Source organism: Symsagittifera roscoffensis, chromosome 5 (assembly GCF_963678635.1).
Source record: "Symsagittifera roscoffensis chromosome 5, txSymRosc1.1, whole genome shotgun sequence".
Classification (NCBI taxonomy): domain Eukaryota; kingdom Metazoa; phylum Xenacoelomorpha; order Acoela; family Convolutidae; genus Symsagittifera; species Symsagittifera roscoffensis.
Genome location: NC_087066.1, coordinates 12,991,647 through 13,014,762, shown reverse-complemented (window position 1 = coordinate 13,014,762; position 23,116 = coordinate 12,991,647). Strand labels below are relative to the sequence as shown.

At 32.3% G+C, this 23,116-nt stretch overlaps 1 protein-coding gene across 2 annotated transcripts in view; it reads right to left on the bottom strand.

Annotated features, from left to right (window-relative positions):
- Positions 1 to 23,116, bottom strand: part of LOC134845688 (gamma-aminobutyric acid receptor subunit beta-like) — a 91,328-nt gene that overhangs the window by 30,502 nt on the left and 37,710 nt on the right. For both annotated transcript variants that reach the window (XM_063862731.1, XM_063862732.1), the window contains exons 3-5: positions 8,341 to 8,701; positions 7,708 to 7,854; positions 5,048 to 5,194 (exon numbers count right to left, since the gene is read on the bottom strand). In XM_063862731.1, coding sequence (XP_063718801.1) covers positions 5,048 to 5,194; positions 7,708 to 7,854; positions 8,341 to 8,701 — 655 coding nt within the window. The remainder of the gene's footprint in view (positions 1 to 5,047; positions 5,195 to 7,707; positions 7,855 to 8,340; positions 8,702 to 23,116) is intronic.

The following is a 23,116-nucleotide window of genomic DNA, read 5'->3' as shown; positions in this document are numbered from 1 at the left end:
CTCTTCGGTCCGAAATAGCATGGAAACTAAATTTTCCAACCCAAACTTAACATTCTTTTTTCAATGCAAGTCGCAAAATAACTGAAAAAACCTGGAAGAAGAGCCTAACTCTTTATAAAAATTTGAGTTTCAAATCTCATTTCTTAACTCACAAGGGTCAGTTACTAGAAAAGTTAAGAATTCAGATACCCATATATGGAGTAGATGGCTGCCATAAAAGCCAGCGGAAAAAATTCTAAATGTAATGTTCTCAATCGTGACAAATCTATAGACGGTTCTAATTTTTAAACGTAAATTTTTTTAAAATGGACAAATTTAATTAATATCACCAAAACCTTGACAAGATTAGATCAAATAGAAAGGAGATGAAAAGAACCATTGTCGTCATATGGGTTTAATAGGAAAGTAAAATTAGATGTGCAAATTTAGATTTTTATAAAAATTTGTATTAATGTACAAAAACAGAAAAAATCCAGAAAAAATACGTTAAAAATGGTGGTGAAAAATTTGAAAATGAGTACTTTACTCTGAATGAAGAAACCATCATATCAAAGTGTATAACATCAAAATAATTTTTCAAAATGTTTCAGAGTAAAAACACTTTCCAAATACGACTCAAAACAAGTGAGTTTTCTTAAAGATGAAAAAATGGCCGTATTTTAAGCCTTAAAACTTGCGCTCAGAAAAATCTTGCTCTGAGTTCTAAAAAAAGCTGTCAAATGTTCAATTTTTCACCACATCGGCTAACAAATTCAGCTATTAAAGTACCCGCACTGACAAAAATGGTTTCGGATTGATTTAAGTTGATTTTAAATTGATTTTAAATCAATCCTTGAATAACAATTTACATTTCTTGATACATAATTTGATTGATTCAAGTGTCTTAAAAATCGACTTAAATCAATTTGGATGGGTTTTTTGACTCACTAGTAACCATCCGAAATTCACTTATATCCATCCAAATCTCAATTAAATCCATTTTAAATCGATTGATTTAAGCGTGTTTGGATGGATTTTCAGACTCACAGAATCAATTTTTTGGCAAAAAAACTTACAATTTAGAAAAAAGAAACAAAATTTTTTTCTCGCAGTTTTCTGCCAGATGTTTTAGATTTCAAAAAAATGATCAACATGAATAAGATTTCAGCTCGAAACTATGCAATGAAATCATAAAAAATCATCATTGGAAATTGGACTATGCGCAAAATCCTATGTAGCAAACAAGAAAAGTGTCAAAACAAAATGAGTTTTGATCTCAATAATATGCAATTAAATCATAGAAAATCATGAATGTAAATCGGATTTTGAGCATAGACGTATGAAACGAATCGAAAAAAAATCAACTGAAATCAGATTTTGAACTCAAAATATGCAAGGAAATCATAGAATTTTATCGATATTTTGGCCTTTTTATTTGGTCTTATTTTAGAGTACGAATTGAAACAATGATTGTAAATTTTGTATAATGATGAGAGTTTTTGTGATTTGCAAAAAAAAAATATGTAAGCTTTTCTCCTAAGCTATCTATTTTTTTTACAACTCCACTCTTCTGTCTAAAATAACATGGAAACCAAACTTTTCACACCAAAATTTAAAAACATTTCTTCAATGCAATTCGCAACATAACTGAAAACCTTGGAACAAAAAAAAATGAAACTCGTTAAGGTTGGTCGGAACAAGAAGACCGTAAGTAACAAACAAAAAAGAGCCTTCCCCTTTCTGATCGTTTGAGTTTCAAATCTCATTTCTTAACTCACAAAAGTCAGTTACTCGAAAAGTTGAGGGCTCATATAGCCATATTTGGAATAAATGCATGACTGCCATTAAAAACAAGCAAGGGATATTCTAAATTTAATATTCTCAATTGCGAGAAACCATAAACGGTTATAATATTTAAATATATAATTTTTTAATTGGAAAAATTTAATTAATACCGACAAAACCTTGACATGATCAAATCAATAAAAATGAAGATGTAAAGGGCCATTGTGGTCATATGGGTTACTCGAAAAGTAAAACTAGATGTGCAAAATTAGAAGTTCATATAAGTTTTTTGTACTAATTTACAAAAATTAGAAAAACTCCAGAAAAAAAGCATTAAAATAAGCGGCAAATAAATTTGAAAGCGATTACTTTACTCTGAATGAAGAAACCATCACATCAATGTGTATACCATCACATTAATTTGTCAAAATGTTTCAGAGTGAAAACACTTTCCAATTACGACTCGAAACAAATGAGTTTACTTGAATTTAAAAAAAAAATGGCCGTATATTAAGCCTTGAAAACTTTCTCTCAGAAAAATCTTGCTCTGAGTTCTAAATTAGACTTCCTCATCTGGAAAACCATCTACTTAATCATGTTTTACTTTTCAATAAGGCTAACCCTTGTACATGGACGCTGTTTTGGGATGCGAGGAAGACATTCTAAGACGATAAAAGTTGGGAGCATTCCTTTCAGATCTGACAACTTCTAGATAACAACAGCAATTGAATTATTATCCGCTGATTTTCTGATTGGAAATTACTGGAGCAACTTATCTTTCCTGAATTCACAATAAAATCAGTTTTAAGTACATGGAAATGTTTGCTGCTCACACAGTTCATACAGGCAGACAGACAGACTTCGAATTGAAGATAGCAATAAAATTTTAATTTGACCAATAATGCCGCTTGCAGTTTACAGAAGTGTTTAAGAAATGGTAATCGAAAGTCGGCACAAACCATGAATTTGGAAAATAATGCAATTTTTTTATCTGCAACTGTAACAAAAAACCAGCTGATAAAATTTAGTGTTCAAAGAATCTGCAAATCTTCTGTGTGGCAAAGCAGCATTATTTAAAAAAAGAAACAAGACAGCTCATATCAGGGCAAAACATTAAATTTTCTGACTGCATTTTAATTTCTTTGGAAAAATTTTAAGTAAAACAAGACTGCTCGTATCAGGGTAAAGCCCTGAATGTTGCGACTGCCCTTTAATTGGTCTCGCATAGTTCCTGTCTCTCCTTGCACGTGGCGGCTAAACTGCGACTGTACAAACTGCTCAGCGCATGGCTCTTCTGTTCAAGCACTCATTCTGTAAATGTGTACTTGGGGTTATTACCCCTAGAGTTTTATTACTCTGAATTCATTATTATGATTATTATTATTATTATTATGATTATTATTATGATTATTATTATGATTATTATTATTATTATTATGATTATTATTATTATAATCTAAATATTGGCAAAATTGTGAAGTCTAGGCTGGAATTAAATATTTGAGTAAAGTATGGCGTCAATTAAACTAATTAGCTGCCCAATTCAAATTGGAAAGATTTTGTAGTGCCAGATAATAAAAGAAGCACGCTTAGTCATACTCATGGCAAACTGCTACATCGGTGTGCACACTCTGCTGGAGTCAAGGAGATCAAGAGATTGATCCCCCGAGTGACCAAAATTATGTAAAAGTTGTCTGAATAAAAACACCACTCAGAGCTTACATATTCCTCACTTTTTCAAAACATAATAAATATTATTATAGAGACCAAAGAATATGTCCAAATTTCTGAGACAGATATTGAATCTCCATTAACAGTCCAAATATGGCCAAACTGGTAATCTTTAAATTTCATCACTTTACAATAATTTATCACAGGTGAAACATCGGCTCTTTTTCTTTTAACCCTTGTAAAACCCCTAGTACTCCATAAAATTAATGCTCACGTGAGATGGAGGGAAATGAAAAAGAGCGGAAGCATCTTTTTAAGTTTGCGCTCAGGGCAACATTACCTTTACAAATATGATTTTAGAAAATTCAGACGAAAAATGATAATTGAAAAGTCAAAGTTTGTCTGGAGCAAAAAAACACCCGAGCACAAATATTACGTCATTTTCTTCAAAATGGTCAGAACACCATTTTTAGTGTACTTTCTATGATGCTTTTTTGCCATTTGAGTTCTATCAACAAACTACTGAAGTTGAGGCAAAATAAAACTCAAAAATTTTTTCGAATGCTTTATGACATTTCGCTTTGGAACCTGGAACTGATTAAAGGCTTGATATTTTTGGCAGACCAGTAAAAAACTATAAATTTTATTTTGTTCAATTTTTTAAGCGAGTTTAACTAGTCTAGGTGCGGGAATAAAGTTTTCTCGACGGTAAGAGGGCAGATTTAAAAATGTTAGTCACGCTTTTTATAGATCGACTAAAATAATTTTCCGAGCTCTTCTCTTTAACCTGATGAATGTGAAACTGGCATAAATTCAATGTGATTTTGCTCCTGTCTCATTTTTCAAAAAAAATTTGAGGTTTTTTTTACAAATCACCCCCACACGCTATGCAAAAAACAAAGTTCTATATTCTCCATACAATAAAAAAGAACAGACTCAATCGCATGCCTATAATCAATTTGGTACGGGTTCTACCACGAATTAAATCTCCGCTTCGGCATTATGAGCACGGAGTAAATAGCGCGCTTATTTTCCCAAATAGGCCAATTTTGCAATCTTTAAACCCCCATAACTTTGAAATAAAGTCACAGGTGAATTATATTTTTAAATTTCAATTCAGGACAACAAAACTTTTCGGCTTATACCAAAAATTTTTGTCAAAAATTACTAGTTAATTAGTCGTAATTTGTCTGGAGAAAAAACGACTCCGAGCTAAAAACATATTCTGTCATTTTCTTCGGAACAACAACTATTTTGTTGGATTTGGGGCTACAAAAACACATTCAATACCCCGGGTTCACCTAATCAACATATTTTTCCGTGTACACGTTATTCTAATTGCCTGTTACATGCCAAAACCTTGGTACCTTTCTGCAGAAAATAAGCATGCTTAGCGTCTAAGCTACCGTACAACACGGTAAAATCAGCATGTTATTTGTAATTTGGTATAGAAAGATAACTAATAAGACTAGATTATAAAAAAATCTTATCTCCTTATCAAACAGTGTAATTAGATTTTTTGTAAGTTACAAAAAAAACGGAAAAATTTTTTTGTTAAAACCTTGACAAAAATAAGAGAAAATAATAGCTGAAAACGTAAGGTGGTACTGACTGAAATTGATCTGTGTCTCTCTGCGCCAGTAAAAGTTGTCGTAGATGATGTCGAAATTGGCAGTCCCATACTTTCTCACCTTGTCCTTCTCCAAAATCACAAACTCATCTCCCCACGAAATGTTCACATCCAGACTGTGGTACTGATCTAGAATAACAAAATAAAAGCTTCAAAACATTGACATTTCTTCAAAACATTGACATTTTTTGCTGTGTGATGTGATAGTAAGATCTGATCGAAAATAAGAAATAAGGTATATACGAAATTCATAGTTAAATGGGCCCAGTACAAAATAGTTTTTGAAGAAAAATTACAAGAAAAACAAAGAAAAAAATATTTAAAGAATTTTTGATTGACGAATTGCTAAAAATTTCAATTACTAATTTCACTAATTTCACGGCTTGAATTAAGTCTACGTAAACTTTTGCAAGCCTACAAACTTCATTTTTTATTTTTACGAACCTCATTAGACAAAAAATCAAAAATTTCAATCGGTTTCTCTCGAAAAAATATCAATTGCTTTTGAAATTTCGTTCCAATCACGACTGAAAGTGCTTTAAAATGATATATCTCTCGTAAAATTTCAAATTTATTTGTGGTACGTGATTTTACGAGGGAAAAAATGAACAAAAAAATCGAAAACGCCAGAAATGAAACTTCCTCCATTTTTTTCAAATGGCCGGAATCATAAAAAAAAATAATTGAAAAAGGTTACAACAATTTTGCCCAATTTGAGACGTTTAAACAGTTTTTCAACGTAAGCCTACTTAGCAAATGATATTTAAAAACCGCGTGAGTGGTTTTGTGATGTCCCGTACTAGCCAGAAAAGGATTGAAATCAATTTTACAAAGAGAATATAGCAAATAACTTACAAACAATCGATTTTTCTTGATTCGTCAAAAGTAGCTCAGAAAATCGATTTCGATCTATTTTAAATTGATTTAGATCGATTTTGTCAGATTTGTTTGCTTTTTTTCTCACTGATTTTGAGGAACAAAAAACAGGATTCAATCGATTAAAATCGGTTTTTTTTTCCTTTTTGAATTCTTAGTTTATAAAGATTCTTCACAGATTTCCTTCAGATTTTCTCGACAATCAAACAATGGAAAAACTTGCAAATAAAAATGTTTTCAAATAGTTTTCCGCTTTGATGCTTGTTCTGAAAAAAACTCTGAGTAAAACTGATATGTAAATTTTTTGCACCCAGAATAAATTGTTCTGAATTGAGTTTTTCGATTAAATGTCATTCACCTAACATAATTGCGCCTAGAACATTTATAAAGAATATGAACTTTTGAAAAAATTTTGCATTTTTACTTTTTTATACCGCGGGAGCTCTTATTGTTTGCAAAAATCAAGAGGCAAATATGAAAAGCATTGCTCATAAACTACATTAACCTTACAAAATAGACAAATAAAACATACTTTAATTTTTTTGTAATCTTTTTTCTCTGTTTAAAGAATTTTGTTTAGCTCGAAAAAATTCTAACTCTAGAAGAGGCACAAAAACAATGTAGACAACTAAAAGATAAGCGTCCACATCAAAAATACAATGTCCTCCAAACATATTTGAGGAAAAAATTCCAAAAATTACTTTTCCAAAATTCAATTGGATTAAGAAAACATGATGATAATCAAACCATGCTAACCAAGATTTCTAAATTTTTGTCATTTTGTTGACAAAGAAAACTCTCAACTATTGCGAACCGTTTCCTGATCATTTTAACATTTTTATAGACTACCGCGAACCACTTTCTAGATTCTGTTGACAAGTGTACAATTTTTTCAACCCCATTTTCAGACTATGAAAACATATGTTACATACTATCGTGACCTATTTTCATCTAATTGTGATCATTTTACATGGTTTTGGGTTCCTTAATCTCATCATAGGATTTTTTTCCTTCGTTTTAGAACATGCCATTCAAGTCAGTTTCAGGATTATTGCGACCTTATGGACAGGTATTGAGACTAACTTCGACCATAAAAACATGTAAATTTTTCAAAAACTCAGATCATAAACTATGAACTTTTGGTCGTGGACCGACATTTTGGCATTACTTAGAATTTCTTGACTGTAGTTTAGAGGTAGCTGACACGGAGCTCCCGTGTTCGCTTTTATAAAAATTTGAGTTTATAAAGATATAAGGTGGTAACTTATTGATTCAAAAAACGAATGTTAACGAATAATGTTAACCCAATATTTTGAAAGATAATGGAAATGGTTTGATTTGATTTGACGATTTAATGATACGAAAGCCTTAAAGTGACATTTGTATTTGGACCTATGCTGCCAATATGCGAGCAGTAGATCCAATGCTGCCCTCATATGCAGTAAGTTTGCCAGCGTAGTTATATTAATCTCTTAAATTATGATTACATATTGCAGCTATTACAAAATAAAATATATTTTTTTCTGACTTCTTCACGAACTGACTAGAAGAAATTATGGTCTTAGGGTAGATTTTATTCGGTCCAATTTTGTCTATCTCAAGAATTGACGATCGTTTTTAAGCGTAGATATCAGAAGCCCGAGATTGTGATCCGGATTCGAAAAAAAATTGAACAAGATTGTCGCAGCGTCAAGAACAATTTTCAGACAAAACTACGCTAAAATTTTTATTTACTCTGAAGGTTTATAAGGACCGAATATACTCACAGCTCTCTACACACACATCGCACACTTGTACGTCCATGGGGAACAGAGTGAGGTCCATTTTGCACCGGCTCTTCACTTGAAGTCGCATAGATCGGAACACATCTCCGTTCAGATACAACACCAACACACTGCTGTCCGACAGAATTCCTAATGACAGCAATCCTAGTTTTCATCAGGTTTGGATCTAGTAGGATGACAGGGTAGTCAGACGCGATAGTTTTTCGAAAAAAGAACGAGCCGAGTTTTTGCTTAAGCAAAATCCAAAAGTTCCATTTTTGATACTTTTGGAATATTTTGAGCTAACGATTGCGTTTTTTGAGGCTTCCTCCAATTGAGTGTTTTGGCATCCTTTAAAAATAAGCTACGGTTGGTCGACCAAAATTGATTGTTGTGAAACAGTGCCGAAGGTTGTTCCCGTTTTGAACGGTCAGAGTTGAATCCCTGAGAGAGGCCGGTGGTAGGCCGGTGGTTCTGACCGTTTTGAACGGTCAGAACCACCGGCCTACCCAAATCCCTACTAGTTGGATACAATAAGTTTAAAAAAACTAGTTACATCCACCTTCTGAAAATTTTAAGGGGATAATGTAATTTTTCCTGTGATTTCAGAATGTATTTAACTTTGGTTCGTCCTACCTTTTCCGGGTCTCTCGATGTCTACCGAATCTGGAAAAAACAAGTCCGGACTCCAAATTGCTTCAGCGTACTCCTCCCCCAGGAGCACAAAATCAACTGGACCAGATTTTTTCTTCGCTTCCTCTTCCGATTGATTCTTACTCGCTGCAGTCGTCTTCGTTGCCGAAGTGTCGAGAGACGGAACTCCTGTAGTTGTCGTCTGATTAATCACCAGTCCGACTTCTTCTTGGATTGACTCGGCATGCTTGCGGGCTTTTCTGTCGGTTTTGGGTTTCTTCCGGTCTTCGATGAGAAACCTGGCAGTCTCAATTAGTCGCGCGTCTTTCCATAACAATCGAAAGTAGCAGTCGAAAGACATCGTCTGAAACAAAAAAATTCTTTGGAGAAGCGATTTTCTTATGTGGCCCTGTTTTTCATGTTTTAATTTAAATCATGTTGATTGAGATTGATACGGAAATGATTGATAATCACACATAACACGGATGTATCAAACGCAAAGGGGGACGCACGAACAAAAAAGATTCTCATTTTCGTTTAGTCATTTTCGTTTTTTTTAATTTGAGCATGATATTGTTTTGTTCGAAAAATGATAAATAAAAGAAGCCCAATCATCACCAGAAAAATTGTGGCTGAGCTCATATTGCGCAGGAGTTGCAGTTAATTAGACGTTGCAAAAACTGCAAAGCAGTCATTATGAGGTAAGTTTTCATCATCTCAGTTTAAGTTGCAAACTGGAGGAAGCAATCACTGCTTAAGTGCCTTCAAATTACAGATTTATGAGTTCAAAACTACTGGTAATCAATCATAATTAGATCTTCATTATACTTCTGAAGTCTTAGTATAAACTGATAAACTGCACCAAGCATAGTCAATCTTCGACTAATTTCTGTCCTCTAAAAACAAAAAAGCCATAAATTTTCCATCATGATAATATTAAGCGAACTATCTTTAGACAGGCTGACAGCTTTTGATAAATCATCTGTAGCTGCAGAACCGAAATTGTTTTCACTTTTTCTTTACTTGTTTTCATTTTTTCGTCCCTTTTTTGATGAAGATGGACTTTTCTTAGAATTTCTCAAAAAAAAACACTTGAATTCTGCTATTTATTTCGCTTTCGAAAAGCAACCGGTGTTACAAAATTGACAGAAAACACTGAAACAAAAAAGCTTTTTTGCGATTTCAAAATCTTTTGTAAAAATAACGTCTCCCTGTTCGTCTGTTAGTTAATCAATTTATTTCGAAGTGATTTTTGATTGACGTCTCACAGTGTAGAAGTCTGGCTGATTCAAGTGTTTACAAAACAATAACCCAATAAAAGCAGGGAGAAAAGAGAAATAATAGACTGAAGTTTCCAAAATGGAACCTGATCTAAACTACATTTTATGATTGGATAAATTAGATATTTTACCACTGTAAAGTATTTAATATTAACCAATCATGATCCATCTAACTAACAACCCACTTATTTGTAAGTGCTGAAATTACTTGTAATTTCAGCACCAGAGAGATTTGAATTTAACTTAGAAATTAGTTGCCTCTCCAAGAGAACTTCAGCAGCCGCAATAAACCAGTATACCCTAGATCTATTGAGCCTAGCAGAGACTAGTTAAACAACCTGAGACTAGATAGTATAAGAGTAAGATTAGGATCGGTATTAGACAAAGAAGTTGCACGAATCTATCCGGCCGAAAATAAGATAGCGTGACGAGCAGACGGTGTACCCTATCCGAAATTACTCTATGAGTTAACCACATTGGTTCTAACTCATCTGGTGCGACCATAAGTCTCGAACAAGACCTTAATAGCTTAGAATTAACCAAAAATAGATTAGAATTTAGACAAAACATTTTTAAAATGTTACACGACGATAATTTAATCGAAATGTCTCTACGACTCAATAGATCAAAGCCAATATTCCGAACGATAAGAGAACTACCCGGAATTGGAAGAAGACCTCGAACCAGAGACGACATACGACAAAGTAGAAACTTACCAAATAGTTGTATGATAGTACGGCAAAAGCCAACACAAACTTTTATATTTAGAATCTTATTAGCAATGAATTTAGATTTTCATTTGCAAACTTAAATCTTGAAGTCAATCTTCATGCTCATTTCAGGCGCTAAACAAAATTTTGAAAATTTTAATATACAATAACGATTGATAAAAATATCTCAGATCGTTTTCCTAAAATTCTGCAGTATTCTATAAAACATGTTTGGAAAATATTTATTGAAAATCAAAATAAAAATTAGTAGCATGACAATAAACTGTTAGTAATCATAAAATCATCAGTTGTCCCAGCTTCATCACCTAAAACATAACAGCAATCATAAGCTCACTAATATCATTAAAACACTAAATCTTTTCTTAAATAAATTTAAACCATTTTAAACTTAAATTCACTTAATCTTAAAATCAGATCATCAAGGCTTATCCTTGGATCTTAATTAATTTTCTATTTAATTAAATTTACAAAACTTGATCATCAAGGCCTATCCTTGGATCAAAAAGAACAATTTTGTTCTCCCCCACCCACTTAGCTAGTGTCTAACGACCTCAAACGTCGATTCACTATCCAACCCTTTCAAAAAACCCAAGACTAATAGAAATTTTTGAACAAAACTAATCATTCAAATTAGGATAAACAGTGAAGAACTTCGGTTATTCATCCTTCACTTGAACCCTCCTTTTACCAGACCCAGGATAAATCGTAGACTAAGTAAGTTTAAAATAGTATCTAACGAACTACTCGCGTTCTAATTATACCTGAACCTTGTGGATCGATTTACTATTCTCCAACCCTTGAACACAATCATTACCCCTAAGTAAGATTAAGTAAGTTAACACCTTAGCTTATACTAGCCACGAGAAAGTAAAAAATCATTCTTCGGAATCGATATACTTTTCTCTCCAACCCTGAACAAATAGACCCAGTTTAAGCTAACCAAAAAATCGTAAGGACTAACAATTTAAGAAAATAGAAATCATCTAACAACTTTTAGCATCCGTCATCCTAAACCTTATTTCATTTAAAAATCTAGGAAACAAACAAACAATCGTTTTGCACAACTGTGAAATAGATAACAAAAAATACGACCTTGTAATCACACCTCACACACAAACAGTTGGATATATCAGAATGAAACGACAAACATTAAAAAGGAAAATAATAACTAAACAAAAACAAATAACACGAAAAAGATTTTCCAAAAATAGAAAAGCATTTTCAGAATCAGAAGCCAGCAATTTAGACGAACTTTATAAATTAAAAAAATCTATAGATAAAAATTGCGCCATTCACGATCAATTATATTTTTCCGACTCAGAAACAACTTCAAATTCATCAAAAAGAGGAAAAAGAAGAATAAAAAAGCAATATAAACACAAACCAGTACATTTATATAATTGGAATCAACCAATTAGACACATCGATAATTACCTATTAACAGTCATTAAATGAAAAAATTAGCCAAACACACACTCCAAGTGAAGATAGTCCAGATGATGATGATATCTACCCCTTCCTCGTAGATGCACCCAATGATAGAGGACAGCATATATTTTGCAAGAATTTACTCCTAAATTTATTTGAACCCAGAATTAGCCCATGTAAAGCAGAGTTCCCAGATGTAAAGATCAAAAGTCAAATTATTGATCACTATCTGAAAGATATATGTAATTTGACACAACAATACGGAATCTACACCATAGAATTTAGTTCACCAAACCCGAATCACCGCAAATATGTAATTCAAACAGACGATCTTGATTTAGAATTTTCAAAAGTATTCTCAGAATATATAAAAAGCATACAATATCATAACTCACAAAGAGCAAACACCATATTTACTAATGAAGTTTTTGCCATAATATATAGTTATATCTCAATATTAGAAAACGAAATCCCAATCCCAAATGTCTCACCGACAGAGACATCTAAACATATAAGGGTACGACATGAAATCACAGTATTTTCAACTTTCCTACATATAATTAAAGAAAATTTCACTAAAGATGATGTTTCAGAACATACAAAACATGACTTACAAAAAATTTTGGCATGGTTTATAATAGATTATTTCACACATAATATAGATTTAATTTCACAAGCAAGAAAAAATTTCAGACCTCAAAATTCAAACGATGATACCGCCATCACAGAACAATCAGACTACGTTTGGGACCCCGAATAGTCTCATTATGCATTTATAAATATCCCACAATCAATTGGAAGTCAAGCAATAAGTACAATATCTTATACAAGAGATTATGTAAGAGTAGTACCATTAACAATTGATGCAACACCACTAAACTACAATACATTTCTACCTGATACACGAAATAACAGCCTAAACTCGACCGTCATACACATTGAAAACCTCAACGGAACTAGGAATCTCACTCAACAAGATATTCAAACACCATCACACTTCATAAATGGAGAAATCGTCCAAACAACAACAACTACACAACAAAGTATTTCACCAATACGTCCAAATTTAACAACACCAAGAAACACAAACACTTCACTAGCACAAGTAACCTTACAATCAACCGTTAAACCTTCGGTTGCTCCAAAATATTCACAAATGGATTATCAAACTTATAGACCCATGACAATACCGTCAAAAACACGCAGAAGGTTCACAAGAAACACTTTTGCGGAACACAATTATAATTACGCACATTCATCAAAAATAAACTATCCCCCACGAAAAAATAATAATAATCAGATAAAATCTCGATATTGGGATAACCCAATGGCAACAACCAACTCAGTAAATTTTCAAACTAATTCACATCCTCCACAGGATCGTAGTGAAAATTACCCATTCTTTCAACAGAATAAAAATAAAAAACAAGCACCTCATCAAACGGATTACCTATCCTCTGATGATGATTATTTACAACCAGATATATTTGCACCATATACCCAAGAATATCGCGGACAAGGAGTGCAAAAACCATATACATATCATAGAATTTTTTCTCCACATCAAATAGATACACAAAATCAACAACCAATACAAATGCAAAACCCGATTAATACACAATCTTTTCAACCAATTCAGCCACAAAACCCAATGATTACACACTCGTATCAACCAACACAAATGCAAAATAAAATACCACTTCCATATTACCTTCAACAACACGAAATAACAAAAAATCAACTCTCAAATTTTTCACAAATGCCAAATGCCGCAGAATCATTACAAATGACAATGAATCCATACCTTATGGGTGGATCATCAACAACATCAAACAAACCATTAATGGTATTCACAGGAACAGACCCTGAATATTCTGTAGAAGATTATTTAAATGCAGTAACAGCAAATTTAATTTTAAATATAGGACCTGAACCAATTAATACGCCACTACATCAAAATTGGATACATCGACGCACAGCGTTGATACAAACAACCTTAGATGGCGCAGCCCAAAAATGGTTTTCAGTATTGCCTATAGAAATAAAATCAAATTGGAAAAGATTTACACAAGAGTTTTCAAAAATGTTTGTTTCCGAAAGAAACAAACAACAACAAAGAGTTTTATGTAATGAAATTCGTAGATTACCAAATGAAACCATCAAACAATTAGCAGTACGTATCGAAACACTAGTTCGAAAAGCATATTCATTAAATACACACGACTATAAAAACACAAAAATGACAGAAATCTTAATGATGACCTTAACACCTCAATTAAGGAAAATAGCAATAAAAAAGAGAGCATCCCATCCCTCCCCAATTCGAGAGCCCGATTTAGATTTTCGAAAACTAGTACACAAACTAGAGCAAGCGGAAATCACAATGAAACTTGAAGAAACAGAAAATCTGAAATTACAATATGTTAACCGAATTGAAACAAATACCACAAATATCAACAATATACAGGAATCAGATACAGACCTCGTTGAAAAAATCACTGAAATACTCAATATTTATGAAAAACACCCAAACTTTAAAGGCAAACCATCTTTCAAAAAATGGTGTAATTATTGCAGACGATACGGACATAGTATTTCTGAATGTAGACAAAAACAACAGGACAATCAAAACAAACCTCAAAAATATAAAGAACCAAATAAATCATTCTATCAATACATGAAGAAAGATCAAAATCTACCAAACAAAAATGTATACAGCAACAACAAATCAGGAAAACCACTTCCGAACAATACCAATTACACGAGAACTCAATCACCATATAACTCAAGTTATAGAGGAAGATCACCAGAACGAAGAAATACACAAAATTCATCACAAAACCATTATAATAGACCAAATAGTCGAAATAACTACTCCAGATCAAATTCAAATACAACACAATTTGTCTCTAGATCTAATTCCCAATCAAGGAATAGTTACTATCCAAACAATCAATCACGAAATTCATCATACAATAGAAATAGAAACTACTCCAATAATCGAAATAGAAGTTATTCAAACAACCGAAACCAGAATTACCCGAACAATCGATCAAGGAATAACTCATATAATAGATCAAACTATAACAGACCAAACAATAATTATCAAAACAGATCACGAAATAATTCACAAAATCGACATTCAAATTATAATAACCGTTATAGAAATTATTCCCAATCACCACACAGGAAAAATAACCATTATAATAATTCCAACAATCGCCACAGAAGTAGTACACCTGAACATCAAAGACATATTAATCAAGTACAATCAAATCCAGAATCAACATCAGACCCCCCAGGTATTGATGACACAGGAAATAACGAACTACAACTAAATCAAATAAACTGTGAATCATCAGATTCAGAAAGTGATACAGAAAACACTATCTCCATCAATATGATAGCAGTTGAAAATGACTACGAACCTATTATATATGAACAACCTTTTTCATCACATATATATGAAAATCAATTAGAACTCCTTCACAATTATTATATTGAACCCATCCATTCTACACAAACGGCACAAGAAACTAACGAAATCAACACTACAAATCAATCTAATGAAAATGGCAAAGCAAAATGCTTGAATACAAATTACATCTATCAAAATATACAAAAAGAACAACCTAAAGAAAAAATTTGGACAATTTTAGAAAGCCCAAGAAACAAAGAATTTCAACCACCAGATCTTGAAATTGATTTTTTAATTGATTCAGGAGCAGAATCAAACTTAATAAACATTCCCACATGGAATGAGATAAAAACATTACACCCAAAACTAACGCCTCTTGAAACCTCCAGTAAACTAGCAACAGCACAAGGATCAACATTGGTAAACTATGGAAAAATTCAGCTATTTCTTCTCCCCACAAGAACAATAGAGCAAAATAAAATTTTAAATAAACTATTTAAACAAATATTTCATATCACTGATATTAAACACAATATCATTGGAATACCATTTATCTCTAAATATATACTAACAATCAACATTTTGAATAGTAAAATATTAATCAAAGATAAATACACAAAAACAAAAGACACATCCCTAACATTTTTTCAAAGATTAAATAAACAACCACCATTCTTTTCAAAATTTTATCCAATATATAACCAACAAAGAAAACACCTAAAACCACTATCAGGAAACATATATAATTTTTCAATAAAACAAGTTCACCAATATGATAAAAAACAGAATAAACAACAACTCTATATGTCAGACTTTGAATTCAAACCTATGCATAAATTTTTCAAAATCACAATTTCATCCATAAAATATTTGAAAAACTCGAATTCAGATATTATTTCGTTACATGTATACAATAATACACCCTATCAAGTAACATTACCTTGAAGACTTTTGGGATATTGCGAAACCAACGCTACGATATCACCAGTACACGAAAAAGCATACCGCGTAAATAATATACTTCAGTTATTAGATATTTGTCAATCCACAATTCTTAATGAAGAATTATCCATTAATAATAAAATAAATAATGAAAAAAGAAATACAGATTATTTCACAAAAACCCCATATTTCAAACCTACATTCAACATAAATAACTATACAGAGAATCAACAGAAATTTTTAACAATGTTTAACTTCCAACATTCACAAATAATACAAGACGAATTTGATAAGTTAGCCAAACAGCTAATAAAATATTCATCAGTCTATGCAACATCCAAATTTGATGTTGGCAAAATCAGCTCATCACTACATCTCCCATTAAAACCTGACGCAGTTTTCAAAAAACAAAGAGCAAGTAAAGTACCAATTCATTTACCCGATAAAGTGAACAGATTACTCGATATTTTAGAACAATACAAAATTATCTCACCGGTAAACAAAGAAGAACAACCAAAAGGTAACACATTTATCAACCCTGTTATCATCCTAGCAAAAGGAGAATCATTAAAAATAGTTCTAGACGCTAGATATCTTAATTCACTAATAGACGAATCAAAATGCAATTGGCCTATTGAACCAATACAAGTTATTTTAACAAAAATAAACGGAAAATACTTTACAACCGCAGATATGAATAGTGCATATAATCAAATGCCACTAGATGAACAATCGCGACGCTTAACACAATTTGTTATTGGAAATCAGCAATATGAATTCAACCGCCTATTCTATGGAATATCCATAGGACCAGCAGCATTTTCAGCTTTTATGAGTAAAATTTTTAGACCACTAATACTCAAGAAAAACGCAATCACCCATTTAGACGATGTTTTTATGCAATCACAGACAAAAGAAGAAATGTTCAATGTTTTAGAACACTATCACAAAATACTTCAGAACGAAAATCTGAAGGCCGCCCCCGATAAATCACACTTCTTTTTAACAAGAGTTAAATTCTTAGGACATAATATAGAAAGAAAAACAATCACTCCATTAAAATCACGCATTGATGCTATTCAAAAGCTCCAACCACCAACAAACAAAAAGAAAATCCAAGAATTTCTTGGAATGTTAAATTTTTTAAGCAAATATGTCTATAAAATGCAATTATACCTAAGACCATTCTATAATATACTTAGACAACAAAATAATTTTGAATGGAACACAGAACATCAAGCACGATAAGGAGAAGTTAAAAAACTCCTAACTGAACAAATTTCGAATACAATTCCAGATCCAAATCAACCATTCTATGCAATGTGCGATGCTTCGAATTTTGGCATCGGCGCAGCATTATTACAATCACACAATGGTACAAACAAAATGAACCTTATATCAGCAAATTCTCGACTATTCACTCAAGCAGAGCTACGACTCTCAACTCTAATGAGAGAATGTACAGCCATAATATATACACTAACAGAATATGAATTTCTGATACTTGGATCAAAACATCCAACAGTTCTATTTACAGATCACAAACCAATCATTTTTCTCTTTACACAAAAATCCAACCCAAATCACCGAGTTTATAGATTTCAATTAATTCTAATGAAATTCCCAAACTTACATATAGTTTGGACAGCAGGAAAGAATCTTGCATTACCAGACTTTAAGTCGAAATACACCACCTGAATTACTTACACGTAAAACTACAGTTGAAATACCCAAAAATATAAAATTCTAGCTTGCAGAAAACGAAACATCACCCCGACTAGAATGCAAATATGCAGTAAAAACTGACGTTGAACAATCACAAATAAATAATCTACAACACTTCCCACTTTATTTAGATTACCAAGATAACCACTACGAAGTTGATCTACTTGGAACATCAACTTTTAAACCAATTCCATATTCACAATGGATAAAAAATAACACCCAACAAAAAAGAGTAAAACAACACCCGCATAAAAAAGACCTTTTTCCATTAATCGAAAAAGAAAATCTAACTGATAAAATAAATTTATCAGGACCGCAAACAAACGATTCAAAATACACAATAAATCAAGTTTTTGACCTCCATGACCCACTTGATACAATTCCTTTATCTAAATTAGAAATAGAAAACATTTTTCTCCCCCCAACAGATAAAATTACAATTAATATCTTGAAAAAATATCAAAATCTTGACCCAATAATTAAGCAACTAAAATCATGGCACAAATATAAAACTAAACCCGTAAAGGCAGATACAACAATATTAGGAAATAAAACACTCCTCCGATATTTTCGAAAATTTAATAATACAACAATTAACGAAAACACAGACCTTCTAGAATACCAATTAAATGAATCTACAGTTCCCTGTCTCCCTTTAAGTATGATTCTCATAGCTTTTAATATCTCACATACACAAAACATTAAAGGACACTCTGGATCAGAGAAAACATATTCAAATTTCATACAAAACTTTTATTTTCCAAATGCACCAATTTGGATGAAAGTACTATGCAATGATTGTATAGTATGTCAGCTAAATAAACCATATCCAAATCAAAAACAAATAGCACAAAAACAAGACTTTAAAGGACAAAGTTTGTACTTTAACCACCGTATTTCATTTGATACAAAAGGACCAATTTCACCATCATCCGAAGGAAACTCCTACATTATGGTAATTGTTGACGCATTTACACATTATGTAGCACTTAACCCAGTACCACATTGTAACGCTTATTACGCTTACACAACACTTTATGAACACTGGATAGCCAAATTCGGACTACCAGAAATTTTAGTTACAGACAACGGTACAGAATTCATAAATAATGAAATCATCACACTATGTCATTTATATAACATCAAACACAAACCACGTACATCTCACGCACCTTGGACAAACGGCTTAGTCGAAGGTATGAACCGTTCACTACAAGAATACCTTAGATGTATCATCAATGGAAATGATACAAAATACACCGAATGGTCAGCAGATGTAAAACTATTTCCCTTAGCATATAATTCACAAATCACGACAACTTTAGGAATGTCACCATATGAAATGGTTTTTAATCAAAAGCCACGCAAACCAATTATGTTTACAGCAAACTCTCATAAAATGCACAAAGTCATTGCCCACCGAATAAAGACTCAATTTGTTATAACCTATCTTTACACACACACGATAAAGATCATTTTCATCACCCACAAATTCTTAAATTAGCCTCCGGTACACACACCGAATGGATTTTAAACAGAGATAAAAAACACAATGAAATTTACCAAAGAGTAACAAAAAAGTTGTTACAAAGGCAAAACATTAATGAACAAATAAATTCACGCTTTACACCAGCCTCCGATTTAAAAATTGGAACATTTGTTTTAATACCCAATTTTAACACTCAAAAAGGAATCTCTAAAAAATTACAACCCCTTCGTAACGGACCATACCAAATAATTGCCAAGCCCACTGATGTCACATATAAAATCACCGACTCAGACAAAAAAGAAATTGTTCAACATCGAAACAACCTATTACTTATTATCCAAAAGAATACGCACTACGCGAACTAACTCAATTATATTCTTTCACAGGTTTAAAAGTTATTCAAAATAACCCACATACGGAGAATAAAACAAAGGAACAACATGACATTCATCTCGAGAACCAAAATAAAAAAATCAACTATAACGAAAAACAATACAAAAAAGCTAGATCAAAATATACCTCAAAAAGAAAGAAAAAATAGAAAATTGACAGAAAAAATAATACCTCAAGAACAAATCGACAAATCAGAACATAGAGAGTCATCACGACTTAGAAATCAACCACGTAAAAACTATAAAACATTCATTCCACAATCTAAAATATTAAAGAAAGTCGAATTTCAAAAACAGCTTTAATTTTATAATTAATAATCTTTGCACCTCTGAAATATTTTGAACTTTCATTTTTCAAAATAACATGCTGACAAACACGCAGCGATTCTAGTTCATAATTAGCCAATAGGATTCATCCAATCCGTCACTTTCTCTAACTCTAACACAGATCAACTAGACGAACGATATAAAACTCCAGGCATATCTATAACTATAACTTTGCGACCTCCAGGTCAAAAATAAGCAAACCACTCAAACTTGACAACTAAAATAAATATCACCATAATATCATAACCCTCCCTTATCTAATAACCCAAAGATCAACAATATTTCCCCAACTCCGATCTCAAACACCCCCCAAACAAATATTTTAAATTAGCCTAAAGCAAAAGAACGACCATTTTAAATAGCCTAAAGTATAAAAATCTCAAAAATACCCCAGATCATTTGACAAATAAAAATAAAGAAAAAGAAGACCTCCCGATCACCATAAAATTTGCCCCCAACAATTTTTCACAAAACTCAACCCACTTGTCAAAAAACCAATAAATAATCCGACCACACTTGAAAATTGCCTCAAACAACAAAAAATATTCGATCGAGAAGCCATTTCTTAAATGCTCTTCTCTCGACCAGTCAACATAATTCTTAACATTCTCATAAACTTTTTAACGATATTTAAACTTTTAATCATATTTCTTTTTGATACCTTTGAATCTTTTGTAATAGTCTTAATCATTTTTTGCATTATTTTTTTAATTTTCTATTCCATATTTGAACTATAACTCCAACTTTCGAAAGCTATTGACTATATCCACAGGTACGATTGACAAAACTTATCTAAATGATACGAACCATTTTTAGTAGAACAGATATTTTTTTACTATTTGTAATTTTTATAACATTTCTATCATCCCTCATCTTGACAATATGCAAATGTATAAAGAAAGCAATCATCACATTCGCCCTAGCAACAATCCTCCTAATTCTTTTTCTAGAAGAATACTATAATAAACATAAATTTTTCCACTAAAAGAATAAATATAAAACCATCAAAAATTACTAACCAACAATCACTCAGTCAGTCTTCACCGACATCATCCCAAGATAACCCAACACCATCTTCAACTACCCAAAACCCCCAAACATCCACACGAATTTTCTTTCAAGATAACCCATATACCTTTGAAGAAAATCACGCTCGCTTATCTGAACCACTAGAACCAGTTCAACGACAAGCACCTCTAAGCGAACCAACATATAACTTATACCCAACACTACCACAAGAATTAAGTAGAATACGAAATCCTAGTCAAAACCAAAATACAGTCGAAATAAATAGACAAATTATACATCCTCGACGAAACAGAAACTTTCAAACTCCCCGAGTTCATTTTGATATACCTCAATCCCCATCACAAAGTACTCCAGAAAACCCCATTGGTATATTACCAGAAACCCCTACGCTTCTTTCACAACGTAGCACCTCAAGCCTACCCTCAGATTACTTAGGTTCAACACCAACATCTGAACAAATACGCGAAAATCCATTTAACCCTGCAAACCAAACATCACGACTACCATATTGGACAACACATTCATTCACACAAGGTGAACCCAATTTAATCAATGATCCAATAGATATTTCTACGGATACAACAACATCCTCATCACTACCAGAAACATTATCACTACCATCAACACCATCAATCAGTCAGATTTCACCACCGCCTTTTAACTTAAATTTCCCAAATAACCTCGACGCTAGATATCGAGAACAATCATCAACAAATATTCCTTTAAGACTAGACTGGAATACATTCACAGCACCTCCACCATTATTTGGACAACACCCAGAAAGTAACCGACTCCACAACTGGGCACTAAATAGACTACAATATCGACAAGACATCTACGAAGACATTCGTGATCATAACATCCAAATACTCCAACAAAATAGTCTACAATTAAAATTTGAAATCACGGTTAAACTAAACAACATTACTCAACATCCCTACCCATTAAACCCACCAAATATAACAGCTCAATCACTACCACCACCATTTATAACAACTGAAGTAATATACAAATACGACAGATATACCAAAAAGACAATTGGTTACATCACATTTTATAACCCATACTCAGGATTATCATACACATGTATTTTCTAAAAATATTAATTTTTCTCCAACTATTTTTTCTAGTAACCTCCAATCAGAATATAAACCCTTCCCCCCGCACAGGACCCCAAGATTTATTAGTAACACATTACGATTGTGAAGAAAATGAACAAAAAACACTACACAAATATGCAATAAATCAAGTATCACAATGCGAAACAGAACCACAAGCTATAGAAACTACATATGTAATAGCGACACTTTATTCAAAAGCCCGAGCAACAACAGTTATAGGATATAAATTCACAGCAACATTTTCTGAAAAGAAAGTACATTGTTCACAAGTCTCAAATGGAAATAAAAACCGACTTGACCACGAATCATTCTACCAAAGTAATATCGAACGACTTTTACATCTCAATCCTGAAGATTGTAAAAACGAGTTACTAAGACTAAATATCACAAGAAATAAAAACGCAGATAGAAAATTAGTATATTTCCAAGTATTGCAGATTCTGTACATCAAGCAGAACTTGAAAGATATCAAGAACATATGAAACTAGATGAAAAATACCCATACAACGGCGCACACGGAAGATTAACTTATGACATACACGATAAACACTGGATACCACACATTGGTATAAATGACCCATCAAATTGCAAAGCAGACACAAAAAATAAAAGATATCAAAAAATCATGTTTTTCGATTGGAAAATACAACTCGAAAAAATACAACTCACACGCGATTTATCTGACAACACAATGATCTATCAAGGAATTAGATTACCCTGTAAAAACGATCAAGGCTATTGTGAACCTACAACACGAACACAAGCAACAATTGTTTGGTTCCCCGAAGACACATGTACAACATTTCAAGTAGCAAAAATACACGCTCGTATGATAAAATTTCACGAAAAATATTTTATACAATCAATTCCATATGAACAAGTCCATCCATCACGAAA